At 39.2% G+C, this 23,196-nt stretch overlaps 1 protein-coding gene across 12 annotated transcripts in view; it reads right to left on the bottom strand.

Annotated features, from left to right (window-relative positions):
- LOC123975310 (kazrin-like) overlaps positions 1–23,196 on the bottom strand; it is a 212,987-nt gene that overhangs the window by 164,291 nt on the left and 25,500 nt on the right. For 11 of the 12 annotated variants that reach the window (XM_046056676.1, XM_046056678.1, XM_046056677.1 and 8 more), the window contains one exon: positions 16,763–16,920. In XM_046056676.1, coding sequence (XP_045912632.1) covers positions 16,763–16,920 — 158 coding nt within the window. Of the gene's footprint in view, positions 1–16,762; positions 16,921–17,759; positions 17,863–23,196 lie in introns of all 12 variants that reach the window. The other variant, XM_046056682.1, reaches the window with a different exon arrangement.

The raw sequence follows: 23,196 nt of genomic DNA, 5'->3' as shown, positions 1-23,196 counted from the left end.
GCCTACGCTGTCTTGTCTTCTTCCCTATTTTCCCCCTGGCGTTGATACTGGTGTTCATTCTGAATAGTAAACCTTGTTCACTTAATGGTAACATTAGCTAGTTAGGCTGTGTGTTGGAGATCAGTAATTCACTTGAAAAATATTTAATTAGTTAAATGGTTTGATTAGGGTTAGGGGGTGACAAAAATAATCGTGACTAGTCGACTAATCGAATAAATAATTAACAGACTAGAAAAATAGTCATTAGTTGCAGCCCTAGAACAATCTCGCAGGAAAATGTCATTGTTTGTCTAACTTACTAATAGCTTTTAAACTGAAGCTCCCAGTGTTATCTACTCTTGTAAAAATACTACAAACCAACAAATTTTGCTCACTAGTTGTCAAATGGTTGCATATTTGATTGATCATTTGGTATTGGCTGTTAGCCTATTATTTTAATATTTATGCAAACAAAAATTGCATAATCAGTACTGCTACTTTTATTTGTTTTCAGTTTTAAACTTTTAGTGTGTGTATCAGTGCTTTGTGAGCATTTTCAGCACATTTTAACAATACAGTCATACTAGTGATAACCGTGATAATTTTGGTCACTGTAATTGTCATATGAAATTTTCACAGCGTTTTATCTCTAATGTGGTCATTTGTGCCTTCAACACAGGCTCACATGTTTCAAAACACAGGTTGTATTGGGGAAGAACTCAATTTCTTCCAATAATGAAAAAAATAATCTTAATCAATTTAGGACAATTATAACCAAAAGTCCAAGTGTTGCACTGAGTATTCTTATCTCAAGGCTTCCACGAGATCCAATAAGCTTTTCCCACAGCTGCACTTCACAGATAAATTCTTCAAAACTATTGAAATGGAGAGGGCTGGCCTCAATTCATGCTTGATCACATGTTAATGATTCCAAAGATAATTCAACCCTTAATTATTTTTCCACTATGAGCCACTGAAAAAGTGATAATTCCAAAACTAAACACTGCTGAGCTGTGTATTGTTAAGTTTGCTCTCTATTTATTGATTCCTTTAAACCTAATTCAAGAGAGAACAATCCAAAGTGGTGAGAGGGCTTTGATGACAGCACCAGCATTTTTCAAATTGTGGATTATGCCAGTATGAATTTCTCACGTCCTGCTGACTCTCCAAGCTGTGTTAGCAAACCCCTCCTCACCTTCACCACATATTTCAAAAACATCTTATCATCTTTCAATCAGCACAGTCCAAAGCGGCGCTCCCTGCCTTTTATTTTTTCCCATCAAGACCCTCATGAAATGAGTGGCTTCAGGCTAAATAATTTCTATTGTGTTTAAAGGAAAGTGAAGAAACATCAGATATGAGGGGAAATCTATTTGTCCATGAATCTAACATTACAAGGCCAACCACAGTAGCAGGTAAGGCAGAAGGAAGGAAAGTATGATACAACATTTCACTTAATGATTCTTCCGTGCCTGACCTGAAATGTGATCACACACTTTTTCTTATTGCCCCTAGCTGTAAATGTGACTATGAATGTTGTGTATGTGTTTGCTAGCCTGACAGACTGGTGACCTATCCATGATGTAGGGTAAGAGTTAGTATTCCAGATTCCATTTTGTTTTTTCCCAATTCTGTGTTTTACATTTTTCTGAATTCAGTGCATTACAGTTCCAGCAGATTTTGTCATCAGAAACAGTGTGTAATCATGTGCTGGATGAATACAATTTCAACAATTCAATAACAAATTATAAAAAAAGGAATCAATATAATTTATACTGAACAAAACACTTTTGTTTTTGCCTCCATTCATCATGAGCTGAACTCAAAGATCTAAGACTTTCTCTATGTACACAAAAGACCTATTTCTCTCAAATGTTGTTCACAAATCTGTCAAAATCTGTGGTAGTGAGCATTTCTCCTTACCGAGATAATCCATCCACCTAACAGGTGTGGCATATCAAGATGCTGATTAGACAGCATGGGTATTGTGACCACCATTTGCCTCACAGACTTGCAAAAGTAAAAAAAAATGTAGTTCTAGCCTACAGTTCCAAAACTGAGGGGAAACAATTATCTCCCAAATCAAAGTGAGACGAAGAATGGTAGGAGTTACAAAAGGGGTGGATGGGGTGTTATGGGGGGCTCTGTTATCTCAATTTTGTCTAGGGGGGTAGAGTCAGACTCTATAGTCCCCTGCAATGTACCAATATTACAACCATGTTTTGGTCAAAGAGTCTTATTTTCTTATGTTCATAAAGTGTTTATCAGCAATAAGCATAATCTAATATTCAGGCCAATAAAATCTACTATGTGAAACATGACTACATCTGTGCAGCGGTAAGAAAAGACTGCAGAGCTATAGTCACCTCACTCATAATGCAGATTTCAAACTTCACAATCACACCTACACTTCACTCTACTCCACCTCCTGCCGTCATTAGTGTGATTTACTTTGAAAAGTTGTAATCTTGATATGACCTGCTGTTACCAGGGTAGTGTTTCCTCTATATGCATGCGCCGCTGCTGAATCACAACTGCCGCTACTAAAATTTCCCACGATAATTAAACTATGCGCTAAGAATGTTCTCACACGCACACTGTGAGAGCATGGCAGCACTCAATGCTCGGCTCGCTTTCTCTTCTCGTTCTATGCAGAATATACGTGACAGATGGTGTCATAAGAGCAGCGTAACTCTGAATCAGGAGGTGCGTAGCGAGTGTTTGATTGTCCGCAGAAAGTGACGGTGAACGCGAACGGAGTGAATGGCAGTAAATGTACGGTGTCTGTTACAGTGTGTTAGCTTCTGTTAGTCTGTTGTTTCCCACCTGCTGGAAAAGTGAAGCCGGTTAACGCTAAGTTAGCTAACATCTCCCCTCCCCTTCAGACTGCGCAGCTGAGCAGGAAGGTTTCTACAGCAGCTACATAGCTGCTATGTAACATTAGCTCAATTTATAGAAAGTAACTGGAAGCTGTATTTTATTACTGCCTACTTGTCCAATGTTGAGAACATCAGGTACAAACTTAGACTAAAGTGGTGTAGCCTGCAGCTCTGTCCTGTACAGACTGATTCAATTATTTTTCAGTTTTCAGTCTGAAAAAGTGGTTTTGGAAAAGAAAGGACGGATGTGACTGGATGAGCTGAGGTTAGTAAAGCTAATTAGTGATGCAAACTAGTCCTTTTAAGCTAATGAGGAGACGTTTCCTTTTGGATTTTAATGTGCAAATAAAATGCACCTCAGAAGGGAGGAGGTTTCTCATGTTGCCTATTTTTCACATTAATGTCTACAGATAAATGTCAGAAGCTGTAAACTGAAGACACAAAAGGCAAACATGAACAGTCGTATCTGTAATGATTCATATTAACAGGGGTTTCCTGCCGTTAAGGTTTAGGGGTGATGCCCAAAACATGCTGTGCCATCAATGTAAAATCACTGTGGTGCAACAGAACCAACCAAATTACTTTCTCCAGATCTAAAGGCTGTAGTTCCTCCAGTAGACTGATGTTAATTATCTGTTCTAGCTTTTCCAACTATTTGTTCAGAGATATGGTGAAAATAATGACCCAATATGATTATGATGAAATTACATATTTTTCATTGGAAAACATAGAATTTTCTTGGGGGAGCACCCCCAAACCCTGCGACCAACACCAAGACATTCATCTAAAGCTCACATTAAACTGGGAAAACACTGCAGTTTTAAGCTATTCTAAGGTGCATCGCATGCTCATAGACACAAGAGCAATGTTGCTGAGACATGTTGTGTTGGGGTTTTATATTCAGACAAAGATTTTGCTTCACCTCCACTGCTACAACTCCATCATAGGGGAAACACTGAAGTTTATTTGTTTTGTGAAGTGTGACTATTTCTTGGGGGGGTAGCTGTTTGTCCTGCTGAAAAAAATCCTAGAGGAAACACTGCAGGGATACTGGGTTGCACTTGCAACTTGACAGTTAAGCATAAAGTCAAAGTTAATTTTGGGCAGCACAGAGACAAGGAAAAGGTCGGAGCAGTCATTTGTAGGGCAGTTAACTTGCTGCAGGTTACAGAAAAGGGAACAGCGGTGACTCCATATGCATGTTAGTACATATTCACATACAGGAGCCCAATCCTTTAAAGCATTTTCACCTCGAGTCACACCTGAGGGTCATGGGTTTACCTACATTAAACAGTGTAGCTATGGGCACGGCACACATCTGCTACCCAGGCAGCCCATTATAGCTCTGAAACCCTATGCCAAAATTGAGGGCAAAGCCTTTGATCTTTGGAGATAATCTGGTTCTGCAAGGTAATATGAAGAAAACTAACACAAGGAGGAAACAGGGAGCAAAAAGACAGAGCAAGAGGGACAAACACATAAACAAGCTTTGGCTATTACCTCTCCGCCTATATCTCCTTTTTATACGATCAAAAAAATCTTCTGATGGCCTGTTTCCATAGTAACATAGTGCCTCATGCACATGTGTACACACAAATACACACCTGAGGCAGGAGTCCCATCGACTGTGGCTTCCACTTAGACTACATCAATGCATGAGTTAGATTAGGACAGTGCTGTATATCTGATGCGGCCCAGCCTCAATGAAAAGGGAGAACTGAATCATCTTGGAGTGGTCACCCTTTTTTTAGTTTGTAATCTTATAAGTTTGACCATGGCATACTGTAAGCGCACTCCAGGTGAGCTGGCACAAAGAACCTTAAAAATTGAATAAAATACAATCTATTTTTATGTAATGCCAAAACACACACACACACACACGCTTCAGATAAAGGTTTGTTCCTTCAGTGACAAGCCAAGGAAAACAAAGCTGATAAAAAAAAGACCAAAACACAAATTCAACCATATGCATGGCTGTCTGTGACAGTGCCTGTCAGACAAGCCGGGTTGCCTAGCAACCTAGGTATGACTTGGCCAGTTATGCAAATACAGCCAGAAGCATACATTATTGAATTGATTGAATCTCCCTTGAGTGTCATATTCCGGGTCATTAGACACAACAACAAATGCATTGTTTGACTGTCTGAGAATCTTAAAGTCTAATAGCATATAACAGTCCATCCTTACCCAACACATTCACAGCCTAAAAGAAATACTAATGATGTGTCTGATCATGGCAATGATGAATCTGTATCAAAAGGTAAGATTTTCTATAGTATTTTGCCTATAAACAAGGTCATCTGAGCCACTTAGCATCTAGTATTGTAGCGGATAAACTAAATCTGGTTATTAGCTTCAGGTATTATGATCCCCTTTGAATCAGTAACAATGTACAGCCCAACAAAGGCCCTGTATCTCTTTACAGACAATCCCTCATGGGGTTCACGGACTTCTCACTCAATACCAAAATCAAACAACTGATTTGTAGAGGACAAGTCCAGTATTTCAAGTCACTGCCTAATCTACAATCTGTATCTGTAACATTTTGTTCTGGGTTAAATGACCTTACTTAGCTGTTTGCTCAAATCTGACCTCAAGCTTGTGTTTCACCTTGAAGGATGCACATTTATCTTTCCCTATCTCAGGAGACCAGAAAGGACAGCTAGTCATTGCTCCAGCTGTAGTCGGAGACTAGCTCACAGGGCTGGTAGTCACAGAATCTCTGAGGCATTGCATTCTCGATCAATGCAGGCTATTAACCATGTTGTGTTGCTATTCCTACAGCTTGTGTATGTCTTCGTTAGAGCCAGACCTTGACCTCTTATGGAAAGGGTTAAAGCTTGTTGAGAGTAGGGCTTGAGAATGGTGTGTTAAAAGCTTGCACAATCATCAGCTCTCTCCCTTGCTCTGTTAGGCGCACCTCCAAAATCAATTAACTAGTCATCTTCAGTTTTCTTGAAATGCACTACTATTTATTCCACATAATGGGGCTTCACATGTAAGTTGAGTGGAAAGATTCTCTGTCCCCCCAAAGATTTCTTCCGTGGGAAAGCATCTACTGATAGCACAACACCATGTGCAAACATGACTCATACAGCTAGTTCAAATGAAAGAAAATGCTGTAGTCTTTCAAAATACTATAGCTCTTTTGATCTACAGAAACAGCACAAAGGACATTGTTATTGAAATTCAAGTGGAGTAACAGTGGGTATAAAATATAATAACAGTTTCTCCATATATTTGGTTATGGAGAAATTGAGACCAAGAGACATCCCAAGCGCTCTCTGGTGGACAACCTTTTATGTAACTGACATATTTCTTATCGGCAAATATACTGCATAGTTCCTGCTGATTTATCCATCAGGCTCTACTGTCTATCTATATATCTTTTTATACAGTATGTAGCTATGTCTAATCATTCTGTAACTGTTGTGTAATTGCTGTTAAAACAAGTAATGGTACCTCACCTACTCAGTGTTAATGCTGAGATATTTGCGATGTTTGGAGGTCATGTCTTTCACTCTGATGGCAGATTCACTCTGATGTGCGATACAAATTACAGAGTGTGTGTATTTGGCCACAAGCTGAGAGAACTAATTACCATGCATGTCAGGTAACAGAAAATAGTACGGCAATGTAGTACGATAATTAAAATTATTTCATACAAGCCAAAACCCTGTTTTCTAACAAGTCTATCTCTTTATAATGTATGTGAACTGACTTTAAACTGCTTTTTAGAAATTCATAGTTTTTATGTAGCAGAACAGACATGTTTAAATCTGTGTTCAGAAACAGAAAAAAGGCAGTGCCCTCATTCATTTCAATGAGATCATTGCGTTGGTACTGCAGGGGTGCCACTGCAGCTCCAACAAATAAACGTAGGGTTATCCGGCAAGAATGTTAAACCTGGCTCATCTTTTGCCCCAAATCACTGCAACGTCAACTGACAGTACTTTGTAATGTAAACAGAGTGATTCTATCGCCAGGAGGATGGAAGGATAGATTTGATTGCTGTGGTGATAACTTTCCAAAGTTGTAATATCCTTCCTCATTATTATAAAACACTGTGCAGTGTTTTCGTGTCTGATACGCCTTGAAATTCATGGATCTATTACACAAATTGGCTTACCTAGATTGTATTTCATCAGTGCAGCTCATTGCCATTTTTTAGCACATGTTAAACAGTCTAAACGGCTGGTAACACACCTGGGGAACATGGAGTGTCAGATTCATAGTAAAGGCATCAGCAAAGTCTCTCCCAAGCAGAAATTTCAAAGCAGACAGGGTTCCAGATGTGCTGCACAAGCTCTTTTGAAGAAGCACAAAGGAACGGGCAACGTTGAGGACCGTGTTATGTAAACAAGCCCATGCGACTCAACTATGCACGAAAACACAGGAACTGGAGGGCAGAAAAATGGCAGCAGGTGCTGTGGACTAATCAGTCAAAATTTTAAATATTTGGCAGAAGGCAGTTTGTTCACTGAAGGGCTAGCGAGCAGTACAAGAATGAATGTCTGCAGGCAACAGTAAAGCATGGTGGTGGTTCTTTCCAAGTTTGGGGGTGGTGATGGCGCATAGATAAGATGCTTGCCTTTGGTGGGGGAGACCTGGGTTCGATTCCCACTGTGAGACATCCACCATTGTGTCCCTGAGCAAGACACTTAACCCCTAGTTGCTCTAGAGGCGTGCAACCTCTGACATGTATAGCAAGTCGCTTTGGATAAAAGCGTCAGCTAAATGCATAAATGTAATGTAAGTTTGGGGCTGCATTTCTGCAAACACAGTTGGGGATTTGGTCGGAATGAATTGTCTTCTCAGTGCTGACAAGTATATGGATAATACTTATCCATCAGGGAGGGAAATGATAAACCCCAAATGTATTCTGCACCATGACAACAACCCCAAACATGCAGTGAAAGTTATTAAGAACAATCTTCAGTGTAAAGAATGAGGTGTCCTGAAAGTGATGGTACGGCCCCCACAGTGCCCATCAAGTCTGTCTGGGAATACATGAGTAGAGAGAAGTAATTGAGGCTGCCTAAATCCACAGAAGAACTGCGGGTAGTTCTCCAAGATGTTTTGAAGGCAAATGGTGGTCACTCCAAATATTGATTTGATTTTCTTCTATTCACTCACATTGCATTTTGTTAATTAATAAATAGAATATATTAACATTTACAGCATTTCCCCACACCTGCACAGTAATGTATATATACAGTATATGTTTACTACTGTATAACCCTCAGACAGTACTGTAAATCTCTTTTAGAAAACATTCTATGTGTTCAAATATTGACACCAACTGCATATCAAGTGCAAAGATATATCCTGATTAATCTGTTATACATTTTTACAACAAATGATAATGTGTGACTTCCCACACTGAATATTACAAAGGATGCAGTTTCTTACATTATATAATTTTCTACTGACGTGTGACAATGCCCATACCATTACTATTTCACTATGACAGAGAGCTCTTTTCTCTGCAGGCAACATTCAGAACCGTATTCCTATAATGAAATGGTTTTCAATTTATTCCTTACAAGATAAGCCGTCATTTTCAATCTGCTCAACATACAAGTCCACCAGCAAGAGGAGTAATATCATGCATCTTGCACCGACAATTCAATTTTGGTGTGCCCCCCCCCCAAAAAAAAATGATAGCAAGTAGGAGATAAATAGTAAAAGACATCATTTTACATATTCCTTCTGGATACAATCTTCTCAATGAATGAGATATCCCCGGGTATTTCATTAAGTGCAATACTCTTGACCACAGCAGCATTAAAAATGACAAGGGTTTGACCATGTCTGTTTAAGTACCATTACTGCAAATAACATTCACTGAGATCAGGCAATTATAACTTTGACAGAAAGCAAACAGAAATGGGAATAAACCAATCGAAAATGCGACAACAAAATGTCTAAACAAATGACCTCAAGTTGAGTTCAAGCTTGCTGCCTTTAATATGAAAGAATAATTTTGAAATTCAAACAACACACTGAAGGCATGAACTTGGGTGAGCTAATTCTAGTATTTTGAAAACAGTGCTGGATGTTTTGACAGCAGAGTAAAACCTAGGAAACACTCCGACTCTTTCCAACAGTAGATGAAGTCAAAACTCTCTTTGAACCAAATCACACAATTTCCATTCTCATTTGTCACACTCTGGAATTGAGCTGGGCCACACTAAGCCATCACCAAAGTAGTACAAGGCAGCATATCAGGCTGGCCCTCATTGTTGGAGGGCCTATTAGACAGGCCTGGTGGAGTCAGAGGAAGGGTTGAGAGGGCAGATGGGACCAAGGTGATGTATTATGCATGGGTAGGAACCATGCGTTGAAGGGCCAGCTGAGGCCCCAGTCAGAGAGGAACAGACTGACCCAGCCAGACCCATCACACACTCGCTCCATCTACATCACCTCCCCCCAGTCCTCTGAGACTGTGCACAGCCTGCACTCTTCCGTGACCCTGGGCACAGGTCCAGCACTATTGGCAAATATATGTGGAAGTCAGTCCTTTGCGCTGAAATATTAATTCGGACACTCCCAGGATAGGCATTTGATTAGATATAACTGACTTAGGTATGCAGTCTACACTAACTCTAGATAGAGGGTTTATTACCTAAGCGTATGCCGGCTGTTAAGGACTATTAGTTGTTTTTTGGCCACTTGGCGGCAGCAGAACAAGCAGTAAACACAATATTTACATTTTATCAGCTTAAGTTGATACATGTAATACCCTAAAACTTCTCCTAATAGCCCGGGCTTGTATTTGCTTCAATCACTGAACTCACCCAGCTTATAACAAGGACAGTCTACAGGTGCATCTAAAAAAAACTTTGAATATCGTGGAAAAGTTCATTGTGAGCACCAGAACCAGACTGAGAAATTAAGGGCTCAGGCAACCTTTGCAGATGTTTTGAGTTAATTAGCTAATTATCTTCTCATGTCGACATTTCTGTATTATAAATTCTTTATTCTAAAATTCATTATAAATTTGAGATACTAGTTTTGATTTCCATGAGCTGTAATCATCAAGATTGAAGTGGTCATTTTATGCTGATATTCAGGTTCATAAGGTTTAAGCAGGATAGGTTTACATGGTTTAATTCTTTTTAAAATACCATATTTTTGTCAAACTGCACATTGCCGCAGCACCTCTTTTCCCCCTGTATGTTGAATGCTCCTTTTTAGCGGAGTGAAGGATCTCACTACTATTGCAGTTGCAGTTGAGTAAAGGACTTTGGCTTCGGTTCCACAATTGGTCCACAAGAGCTGTTCAGGCAATTCAGGCGCAGTGTTTTCTGCGGGAAATGGTAACTCCCTTTGGGGTGGACTGGGCTTTTCACTTTGCAAACCTATTACATGAACAAAAAAGATATAGAACATAATAACGTAAATCGAAAAAAAAGCTGACTTTCAGCTGACTTTCTAGTTTGCCAAGACATGCTGCTGTTGTGATGTTAGCTATTGTAGCAAGAGAGTTGTGAACATTACTGTTTGGAGCTGGTGTTCTGGCTCTGGGACCACCTCGTCCTCTCTGCAATGTTAGCTTTGCGGCAGCAACTGTAACAACAGTATGCTAACCCTAACAACTTAGCTAATGTTACTTACATTACTTGCTGTGTCATTGTTTGCTCTACATCATGGTATTTGTTGTGGTATTGGATTTCTCCAGAATCGCTTACTCCACCTTTAAGTCAAAATTACCATCTATTTATTCCTTACAACACAAATGTTTTCAGGGATTTAAATATTACTGTATCCATGTCTGTGAGTTCAGACTTTGTAAATCTACAATACTTAATGGTGAAGATAAAATTGTATCCTTTACAGCTGTACAACATTGATTCTCTCAGAATAGCCGGCAAAACCGGCAAAACTGATTTGCTCTGTGTTCAATACATATTAAAAAGAGCTCACAACTACTGACTTTTTGTGAAAATGTCATTACATGAAATATTGATCTGTTTCTATATTCATTGTTTTTTTTAGCTCTCAACTGTGTGTACCTCTGTGCTTGTAAAAACGGGACCAGTGTATTTGAATCTGCTTTGCTTATTCTGTAAGAGTGACAAACGTGTCTGCAGCTCTCCACTGATGATTAAAGCAGAGTGGAGGTCGGAGGGAGTCAGACAGACCTTATTTATCAGTGTCTCCACTCAGTAAATGTCAAAGTCACCTTTACTGGACCCCAGCCTCTGTCAACATCCACCCCGTGCTCAAAATGTCCCTTTACCTCCCCCCATTTCCTTCCACTGATGAGTGACAGCTCAGCTAATGAAGTCACAGCCAGGTACTGCAGGGGAAGGGGAGATAGAGGGAGGGTCAGTGGCAAAAGCTCAGCAGCCAATCTCCTCCCAGCTTGACTGCAGGATACACACCAGATGGGCCTTTGCAGGAAAAGAAAGATCTACATGAAGCGGCTCTGCCGTGAGCAGACTGTTGCAGGACAGTGGTAATGGTTTGTTAAAATCGCCTAATGAAATAACACATATCAAAGTTGAGAAGGGTGGAGGAAGAGATTTATCAAGATTTATGGCTGGTGTGGGGCGGCCCACTCAGTCAGTGCAAGACAGCAGGTCAAGGTGGAAGTCACACATTTCATTTGACAGAAAAAAGCTGAAAGAATTCAACAATTTCATTTCTCATTGTACATTTATTAGTGTTGCTCGATTATGGCAAAAATCATAGTCATGATTATTTTGGTCACAAAAACAAAGCCACTAAGGGGGCTCCTTGTGTGTGTGTGTGTGTGTGTGTGTGTGTGTGTGTGTGTGTGTGTCACAGGTGAACTACTCGAGTTTACTACAACTCGTTACAGTACATGATGCTGAAATTCAACCGTGGTGTTCTGTCGGGAGATGCAGTTACTAGTAAACAATAAATCAGTATTACGTTAGAAGACATGGACATAGTGGATATTTTACAGCACAGACCAGGTAAAGCAGCACTGAACACACCTGGTTTAGTATAAGTATAAAGTGTATGAAATTTGTTAAGCTATGAGTAGAGAAAAAGTCAGCTAGCTGCTAGGCTAATTTACGCAGTGTAAAATGCCATAGGCTTAAGCTAATAATAATGACTGGTAAGTTATCAGTAACTCAGTTTGCGCTGAACTAAACATCACATCTTGATGAACTTGTTTTTATCATCGTTGGAAGCCAAAATCATAATTGAGATTACAATTTGACTAATTATACAGCCCTAACATATTTTATACATAATTATAAATTGTTTTGAGGACATGACAAGATTCATCATTTTGTAATCAAGAAATGTGTTACTTAGCATGGCATTAAACTGTGGAGACCACATTTCCATGTTTTCCATTAGAGTAATTATTAACCATCTCAAATTTTGGACATAATCTTTTTTTCCATCTTTTACAAGCAACAGGTTGGACCGGACAAATTAAATATTCAGAAATGTTACATATTCTCAATATTGGCAGCTACTTTGTTCTGGATGGAGCTTCTTGTTCTGAGGAATCAAAAATGGACAGCAATCCTTCCCAATAGACACATGCTTCATGACATTTTACTTGTGCTATGACTAAAATGAAAAGAAAAACGTTCAAAAGAGTGCTGACGGAATGAGAAGTACTGGGACCGCGAGTAAATTAACAAGACAGAGTCTGCTGTGTTGTTGAAAGGAAGATGGCTACCTGTCTTTTAGAGGGAGAATGAGAGATAAAGTGAAAAAAGGAGAAAGGCATTTTCAATGTCAGTCAGTAGTCACTCAGTAGTCTCCAAGTCTCCTGTATTGGTATGCAAGTAGATGTTTTTACGGCATTGAGCATTTAATATGCTTTTTAGCCTCAGAATAAAATAACAAGAGAGAGAGAATCCAAGAGACAAAAACACTAAGTAGGTGCACTTTAGTTGTGCATAAATCATGACATGTAATAATGGCCAAATTGTGAGGCAACGAGCAAGCACTTACAGTAAAGCCTTGCAACCTTGTTCTAGATTAGAGTTCATGACCATTTTATTCAACATCATGTTACGTTGTAGCGTATACAGTACATTTTTCCGCACAAATTCATTTGTATTTGTATGAGGGGATAGAAATGACACTGTAACAAATGATCCCAAATAGCATGTCTACTAAATCGCAAACAGCTCAATCACACTCTTGACATTGCCACTTCAGCTGGTTGCATCCTCCCTTCCCTAATTACAGCTTGTAGGAATCCAGCCACTCATCTCCTCCTCTTCCCTCACAAAGGTTATGTGAAATTATCAGCAACAGCATGAGCAAAACAAGAGAAAACTGAGGGAGAGAGAATGTACGTAGGAGAGGGGGTGTTTATAATGTCAGGTCTCCGTCCTCACTATTTGACACGACAATAATGGTTCAGTAAATTCATTAAGTAACAAAAAGGTGCCATGCTAGCAGTCCACAAGCATCAGTCCTCAAACATACCCGCAGCTGCTTACTTGGGTGATTGATTCCAGGACACGTGGGTCATCGCTGAATAAGAGGACTTGGTGGAAGACTCAGTCAAATGAGGGGAGTGGGGAGTGAAGTGGCAAGAAAAGACAAATTAACTGTTATAATACCTTCTAACACTATGTTCTATTGAGTTGATCTGTCATTGCACTGAGGGAATTCAAGTGGCAGTTGACTCTGGAAATGTAACCTTGATGTTGCACCCCTATTGCACACAGTCAATATTTTCATTTCATCTGGGGCCCTTTAACGGAGCAGCTCAGAAATAGCATTCTGTGTCTTCACAAACAATTTGCACTGGTACCAAGTGAAGCGTGACGTCTACTCCTACACCACAAGTCTGCCAGGTATTGGCACAAACCAGGTTTTACAATGTTGTGATTTCACAAATTCAAGCGTCTTTCTTGACCTTTGTTCTCCAAGATAACATTATCCAGCAATTTAAAAGGTGGATTATATGGGTGTTGTTTTATATCAAACCTGGATAATTTCACTGCATAACACTCAGGTCTGAAACTAATGATTCTTTGCAAAGTGATTTTCACGCAGCGGGGTAATCTGCAGTTCTGTTCTTTGGAGTTTAAAGGATCAACATCGAGGCCACTTCAGAAATCTGTTTTAACTCCATAAGTGCCTTGGTCACACCATAAAAGTGGCACAGCAAGATTCACTCAAAATACCTGGTGATAGAAGGTGGCAACTTCATCCAGGATGTGTTACAACAGAACTAGAATGAAAGCGGATTGCAACCGGTTAACAGTTGTCAACAGTCCACCAAAGTTGAACTCTACACAAAAGCTCTGAACTAATTTACTTCACCATCACCGATGACAAATTATTGTAATACAAAACAATTTCATTGAAATTTGAGGTTGCGAAATTCTGTCCACATTTTGTCGGTTAAATTAATGTGCTTTTTTTTAGCTGTGTGATTGTGTCATTGTACGCAGAGCAACGCAGGAGCAACCGCAAACTTACAAACCAGGTCTTAAAATTGCTTCTCAACTCTGAAAATCCGGATTCAGGGACAGCTCTGGAAAAGTCGCTGTTGTGTACCAACAGTGTGGATTTGTGCATTTTATATTAAATAAATTTGGACTACTCCAAATTCCTCTTCTCTCCCTGGGAGAAAGAAAGGAGGGGGTTGAGATATCAACTTTCAACAGACGGCTGAAGATACCCCAAAGGAGGGGGGTTGAAATTTTCCCTCCCTAAGTGCTGTCTCTGAGCAGCCTGATCGTAAAACATTCCACCTTTTGATGCCGCAGCCAGATAACGCGGTGTCTCTTATTTGAGTAGTTATGTTACCATGTTGTTGTTATCTGTTGTTGATATTATTGCTGAAAAGAATCTAAATAAGTTACTTTTGCAGTGTTTTAATTTTCAGCAAGGTTAATGACATTCCTTCAGATTATGTGTAACCAATGCTTGTTCACAACTTTGACACCTCCTTTAGAAATGATGATAAAGAAATGTCATCCTATACTCGATTAATTTGCCAGCTTGAATTAAGGTTAAGTAACCAAATTTCCCAGTTCCTGAGAAAAGATTGTTTTAGGATTAATCAGAGCTATCCTCATGTAACCCGAGCTCCCCCAAGTGGACAAAATAAGTATTACATGCCATCGTCTGAAATGCCGTTAATGTATAAATATCACTCAATAATCTGACAATTGTTTCCCTTATCAAGTGCATAAAACTAAGAACGGTACAACCGTTTGACAATTGAGGTTGATTGTGGGAAGATATTTGATTACAATACGCGCCAGTAGATTTGTTTTTGATTAACTTTAATATGTCTAAAGAAAGACAGTCCCTCGGGAACCGGAAGCCCGCCCGCTGGGAAACGAAGAACTGCCCTCTGGGAACCACGCCCCAACAGTTCGCTCTCTTCCACTTTTCTCTTCGCTCTGCTCCCCTGCTTGTTCCGGGCTCTTCAACGGCGCTTCGGCACACGCCTGGCGTGCCCCCTCTCCCGGCAAAGCCCTAAGAGTTCGGCCCGGCGCAACAAAAGCTTTTGTTTCGTTTGAAGCTACACACAGAAAATGCCGCGACATCGATTTTTCCCTTGTTTAACAGCAACTTTACTTGTTTTTATTTTCTTTCTTTTTGTTTGTTAAAAGTTATTAGTCCGTTAAGTTACACTAGTTAATTTAAGAACGACCAAGTTCTTTTTAAGCTTTATGCGTCGAGCTAAGCCCACGGAGGTCGGACACACCACGTGTCCCACCAGCCGTAACAAAGGATACTTGAAGAACAGCCTAATTGCCAGACCGAGGACGGCCAACCCTTGAGGGTTTTCTTCATTCCAAACACGAAGAACTCCGGAGAATTCCCTAGCAAAAAGCCAGGAATCGGACAGCTAGCGTGGGACCCGTGCAACAGGCCAAGGCAGGCCGCCGATCCACCGCAAGGCAAAAACAAGGCATTCTGTGGTCAGTGATGTCCAATAGTTGGTTAATCCAGCATATGTAATCCTTGAAACGCCTAGACAAGTTTAACCGAGTTATCACCTATTTGCATTCATTAGCTGCCGTATGAGTCAAATTCTCCCACAATAGAAACCACATTCTCATTGTTTAGCTATGGTTTACTTCTTTGTTGTATTTAACAGCATTTTTATATCACCTTAGTTAGTTAAAAAATTCACTGCAACCAAGGAATTGTGTGCGCTGCCTATTTCTAAGTCCCTGCCAAGAGAATTTACCCTTAGATATGAGACTGACTGATGCATTTAAGATAATTGAGCGATTATTAACTGATCACTAGTGAATAATTGTATAATTATTAAAATGCTACCCAGAGGTCCGGAGACTCTGGGTTAATAACAACTCTGCTGGTGCCCCGCGAAACAAGAGATTTATGAATATATTAAATATTACTTTTATATTGAATATAAAAATTCGTAATTAGGTATCAATTCTCATAAATTTATTATATCAATGTAGACATGCAACATCGCTGTTTTAAATGCTCGTGTGACCACCAGTGTTGGGCAGTCGTCTATTGTAAACTCCGTGCACCAGCAATGTGACACAACTCCAGCCGCTACTGCCACTGATGCTTGGACTCGTCTGGAGAGAATGGCGTTAACGTAACGTTTTGTAACCCCCCCCCGCTGCCCGCTGTCATTCTGTGGGAAACTGGAATGTAATATAGTAACTTAATGAGTAACGTAACTAGTTTATTTTATCAACTATAAGTAAAGTAATAATATTACTTTTTTAAGGAGTAATAAGTAACTAGTAATACATTACAATTTCTGAGTAACTTGCCCAACACTGGTGACCACCCTGTAATTCCAGCCCCCCTTCAACTCCCAGGTCGAGTAAGAACTGTGGAGATTAATCCTCCAACCTGTCTCCATTTTATCAGTGACGAGTCTCTCTTTCTCTAGCCTCACCTGCCTTGTTGTGAGCTAATGAATGTACTGTTTCTTGTACCTGTGCATCCACGAGGAGGTGCCTCATCAGGGTCATGGACTTCTTTAGTGTGTCCTTCTCAGGAGGAAGAAAGGCAGGCTCCTCCTGCTCCAGGGGCTTGGGTCCAGTCACCATGAAGCTTGCAATCTGGTCATTCAGGCTGTTCAGAGACTGCACAGCTAGAGGGAGACACAAAAATAAATGTATCACAAATAGGCTGTTGTTCTATTTAGACATGCTGATGAAATTAATTATTATTATTAATTATTTAATCTGGTGAATTTAACTTAAACCGCACCCCTCTTCATCTTCCATCCAAAAGATGGCAATACAACACAATAAAAAGTAAAAATTATAGCTTTTTATATGTCCTCCCTATCTGAGTGCAAGCAGGCTTAAGTGGGTCATAAAATGCTTTCAATACCGGAGCGCTACTACACACACAAACACACATATTTCTTACATACTGAGTGGGAATAACAGAGATAACACCGTGGAAGAACACGGTTTCCTACTGTCACACTGTCACTGACTTTCTCTGTCAACGCCCTCTCTCCAGAATGTTCCATGCCTGAGAGCCATCCTGTTTTTGTTTCCCTGTTCTTGCCCTTGTGTGTCCCTGGCAAACCTCTCCTTTCAGGTTTCCTCTCCAGCTAGGCTTCCACATTAAAACACTAGCCATCCCTTCTGTATTTCCGCCTTCTCACACACACAAACAGACTTCCTCAACCCTCTTCCATTTACCATTAATCCCCCTTAGTCTTTGAAAGGTCAACACAACTATTTCCGAGGCCATCCACGTTGGAATTGTTGGATAAATGAAAGGGCTGGAGAAAAGGCAATTTCCATATTTTTGTGCCTTTTTAGCATAAGTATCTATTGTATTTTTCATGAGCTGCTACACTAACCTCTAATGTCTCATTAGCCATCTTCCCCGCATTTAAACTTTGCCAAAACCTCAAATGTAAAGCTTTGTCAGTTAAAAAGGGAGACAGAGGTGCAGTGATCAAGGATTGACCTTCTGTCCAGAGGTCATCGGATACAGACTCTGAGCCGTTAAATCTCTCGTGTTCTGCTGAAATCGTGCACTGCCACATTTCTGCCAAATAAAGAAATCCAACCTGCAAAATCCATATAGAGAAGGGATGATTTTAGGCCAAGAATCTGGATAGGGTCTTTTCAGGATGCAAATATAAAGCCTCTTTCACACACAAAAGCCCACGCAAAAAAGAGAGAGAGACAGAGAGAGAGCATAGATTAATGTGTTACATAACCAAAAACATTCTTTCACCCTGGCTGACATTTCCAAGCAAACAAGCTTTGAGTAGGAAATTTGACAAGTCGGCACTGAAGGCGGCAGAGATAAGAAGGGAAAGAGGGGGCTGAAGAGGAAGACTGTGTCCCCTCGAGGTGAGAGTTGAGTAGACGTCAGATGTTTCAATACGTGAGTGGGCTGGTTGTCGCCCGAGTTCACAGACACTCTGACCAGTTCACCTCTCTAAACACTGTTTTAACATACAAGTAGCAAGGTGGTGAGTGAGCATTTTTCAGAGTAAATTTAATTGTGGTTGATTTAAAGGCTACCACAATTAATTTCCCTTCCTGCTAATTTCAGCATGTTTTTGACTGAAATGGAAACCACACAGATGCACATTTTCTTCTCCCAGCCGCTTTCTCTTAGTGCCCTCCACTGGCCTATTAATGAACATGCAGCACTCGTGAGTCCAAACCTGTGTGATCTTGATCATTTTCTTGTTCATATCCTGAGAACACAAACACTGAACAGGTCATAGTTTTGCGAGCCAGCACAGCTTTGAATGGGAAATCATTTGATGCCAAAGACGGTAGGAGAAATGTCAGGATGTACATTTAGATGTGCTATGTGGGGCAAGCAGATAGGATCGGTAGAGCAATACTGGTGTTCGCTTTGGGCAATTTTTAAAGAGCTCCTTCAGCTGTCTGGACTCAAAATGACCAAAAGCATGTAAGACACTTTGGGGGAAATACAATAGTATAGTTTTTTTTTGTTTTTTTTTTATCAAAGTAAGGCTTGGAGGTTTTAAAAATGTGACCACTTTTTGGTACAACTGTAAAATCTAATGAGATCCAAATAAATTATAAAAATGCCAAAAGTTCACTTCACTTCTAAAATGTGAATATTTGCTGGTATGACCGTATATTTAATATGTTCGGGTCTTAATTTTGGTTGAGCAAAACAAGCATTTTGGAAACGTCACATTGGACCACATTTTTCACTATTTTCAGACATTTTATAGACGTTAGAGTAATGAAACTAAATGTTGTAATTGAAGCTCTTACTCTCTTAATTCAGTCCAGGTCAACACCACTGCAAACTACAACCTGAATAAACATATAGTTAAATGAATACCTCTCTGACCGTATCAATAAAAAATTAAAACATTATTATCTTTGTAAATGTAGAAATTATGGCTGATTGCATTATAGGTGTACCTAATAAAGTGGTAATAAATGTATGCCATTAATCACAGACACAAGTATACACAAAATAATCTATTAATTCACTGCTGTGAAATCAAAAGGCTTCATGTAGTCTGAATGCTGAAAACAATTTAAAACCCTGGAGAAATTGCGTATGTAGTGCAAACATCATTTATTAAATTAATTAAACTCCAGAGCCACTGATCATAAAACTACACTATGCAGTGACATAGATATAGATATTTTTCTGCAGTACAATGGGTCAAACACCCACACACACATACTGTAACCTTTATATTCAACATCAAATATTAATTGTCCAGTTGCCAATACTGCGATCATTAAGCCTTTGAAACAACAGGGCACAACCACAAATGGTGGTTGTGAAGCATCACACATCATTTCCCAGACAATCTATTAACCAGTTTAACAAAGCACACAATCAATACTTTTTCTAAAAAGGTGTTTCCTTCATGTGCATCAACAAAAATCGATTCAGGACAATAATCAAACGCACATAAAAACACTTCATCAAAGACACCGCTCTCATCCTACAAGCTGCACTTTTTTCAACAATGGACCAAACTTGTACAATGATTGATTATAGATTATATGTGTTGTGTGGTGGATTCAAATTCGAGATTACACTATATAATTCATCAATACTAATAAAAGCTGGTGCTTTGGTTAAGGTTAGATCTTATAATAACCATTGGCCACATTAAACACACCATTCAAAATGTGTTGCTTTCAATCACATATTCTGTGTTACTAAAGTAACCCACTATATCACTGTGACAGACAGGGTAGTGCAGTGACATTGCTGCTGAGGATAACGATGCACAATACACCAAACTACAGGAATTGTCAATCTGTGTCTTCATCTGCAAACTGAAATAGATTTCACCTACGGCTTGCCTTCAGCAAATCTGAAAGCTGATGAAAGAGAGGCAGAGGTGCGGAGGAGCGAACAAAAAATATAGATAGAATTGCACAAGGTAGGTTACAATGGATGTAAAGAATATAAAATTGTCATTCCAGCTCGGCTCTTGCACTTTTCCTGTCTCCTTTCTATCGCTCTCTCACCAGCACAGGCAAATCTCAAAGTGCCTTACATGTCTTGTATACAGCAGGAAGAGCAACAACAAATGAGGAGGCGAGGCTCTTTATCTGTTCAGCAGGGAGAACTCTGGGTGCCAGTGTAAATAAGATCACTACCGGTGAAAAACGTTTTGAAAGAAAGTATGCAGCAAACCTTACAGGATAGGGTGCAGTAGTCAGGCTAAAGTCGAGATAAAAGGGGCTTATTTCATGGGAATTGTTCGGAGCACACATGGAGTCTTGGAGAAATGTTGAGAAATATAGAGAATGAAAGGGCAAAATCCACTTCTGAGGTTTCTGATGTCAGACTTACACTTGCTGCTATGAACTGAGCTGTACAACGTCATGCTCACCCAAGTTGTTCATTTTGGTGAAGTATCAAAAACCTTCACTTAACAATGCACAGAACATGTACGCAGTATGTGAAATAGTGTGCAATCGTAGTCATAACCAGAGGTGGAAAGAGTACAAAAATATTCTACTTAAGCAAAAGTACAATTACTTTGTTGAACTTTTACTTAAGTACAAGTAAAGTTACTGGTATAAAAATACACTCAAGTAAAAGTAAAAAGTTACTTAGTTACTTTTTTAACCTCCTAAAATAACTTATTTATATTGATTCAATATCTTATACTTCTTATAGGCAACTTATTTAATTAACTCTTTTGCGATTTGATAAGGGAACAAATGCATTCAATTTTAGTTTGTTTGACAGATGCTTTGCAAAATCAATGAAAAACAATAACATTTCATGTTATAATGAGAAGTTTGAGATTGTGGTGGTCATTTTAATGGGAAATCATAAGTGTTAGTATAATAAATAACTAGTTACCAGCAAGTTGCTAATGTCAACTAACACTGTCATGCACCGATGGCTATTTAGAGAAAGGTATCTTACCAAACTATGAAAACTAGTTTTTAACCACCAATGGAATGGTACAAGTAGGCTATTATTTAACTTACTTCTGCATCAGGGGTCCTCAACTACATTTGTTCAAGGGCACGAAGCAGACACTGTGGGGGCCGGACTTTCAAAAATAATTGCCATATTACTGTTTAATATTTTCAACTTTCGCAAAATGAACATTTTTATTATTTTATATCAATGTGAACAGTCTCCTTTAAAACATGGTAGGCCTAAATCCATAATGATTAATCTACATATGCTACTTCATAGGCCTACTTCACTAGAAAATGCTCTCAGACCGCAGCCAAGGAGTTCACTGAGGGGTGATGGTTAAAATCTGTAATTGCAAATGTAACTCTGATTGGCATGATATATTAATCAACAGGTTTTGACGCTATTTGAAAATGACAGTTGTCTTGTTGTGTAGACTCATTTTTGACGAATGAGAGAAGTCAGCGCTAATCTCACTTACAAACAGATTGCATTTCCTGTGACAACTTGTGTTTCGCCAGTTAAATGCTTTTAATGTGAATCTGCAGCAGCAGGAAATGTTCAGTTTGCATTAGCAGTAACTTAATACAGTATTTTTTTTCACAGCTTACACTGCATGATAAAAGTGATCGCGAGTTAGGGTTGCAATTTTTTTTACTCAGTAACGGATGTGATTGAAAATACTTTATAAACTACTAAGTACAAGTACACAAAAAAAAACTACTGAATTACAGTAACGTGAGTAATTGTAATTTGTTACTTTCCACCTCTGGTTATAACCTCACTAACTCCAAACTGCTCTAACTAAATCCATTTTGAAATAAGGGACATTTTTCTCTCTGTTACACAGCCGAGATTGAAACTGAGAGTGACATTATCATATTATCATATTATCATATATTTCTTATTCTAATGTATTCTTTAGAGTAGGGTTCTGGCACTGCTTCACCTTCTTGCAGGATGGATCAGGAAGGACAGTCTGTAACAATCAAAGCGCCAACCAATATCTGAAGTAACAACTTCAACAAGAAACCATGATTCTCATGATAAAGTTGCTCTTAATACCACAGGTATTGCTGGAGCTTTGATACTTTCTGTATTCCCTCACAGTCTTAACTCAGTAGTGGTGATTAATAGGCAAGGTGATGAATACAGTATATTTGGTATCGGACCTCAATTCCAACCAAAATGTTTCTGTCAATCACTGTAAGCACCAAAAATTGGTTTGGTTTTGGTTTTATATGTTTATATTCCACAATGTAGGGTATCGGAAAAAGTGGTGTTAATGCTGAAACTCTGCTCTTGTATGAACCAGTATTGAAATCTTTACACTATATTATATATCTCAAGATGATATTACAATTTATAGCTAAATTTCTCCTGTGATTGATTATTAATTAGTTAGATCGAAACAGGCCCTCTTTCTCTATTTAGTCCTTTGAGACATTATTGTGAAGAAAGAAAAAGTTAAATCCCTCAGCAGTCATCAGTCAGTTCACTTCACATGCCAATAGCTAGTGTGAAATTGCAACTTTAATTATCAGTGCATGGGTCGCTTTTGATTTTTCATACAGTATTTCAATTTGAAGATAAAAAAAAATTTCTCAGTAATAAAAAGAAACTGAATAGTTTTATTTGGCCTAAAATCACATTTTCCAGACGGGTCTGCATCAAAGTCTCCAATAGCCACATAACAGGAGACAGTCCCAGCCAGGGAATACTCCTTTTGTGTTCATATTAGTGAAACTAATTCCTTTGGTGCTTAACTGGAAGCCTGGCATGTGGTGTAGTGTGTGCACAGTTAAGCACAGTTTTAAATGATGCACTTCTTTAACATCTGGCAAATGGGACAGATGGGATATAAGAGCTGTAAAGACAAAACTAATGGATTCAAGCATGTGTGATATCATAAATGGCATCGTTAACATCATAATAAGTTATTTTAGGCTATGGTAAACTCCTGTTAAGCTGTGAGTAGCGGTTGAAGATATGCTTG

This window comes from Micropterus dolomieu, linkage group LG08 (assembly GCF_021292245.1).
Source record: "Micropterus dolomieu isolate WLL.071019.BEF.003 ecotype Adirondacks linkage group LG08, ASM2129224v1, whole genome shotgun sequence".
Taxonomy (NCBI): domain Eukaryota; kingdom Metazoa; phylum Chordata; class Actinopteri; order Centrarchiformes; family Centrarchidae; genus Micropterus; species Micropterus dolomieu.
This window is presented reverse-complemented; position numbering and strand designations above follow the sequence as displayed.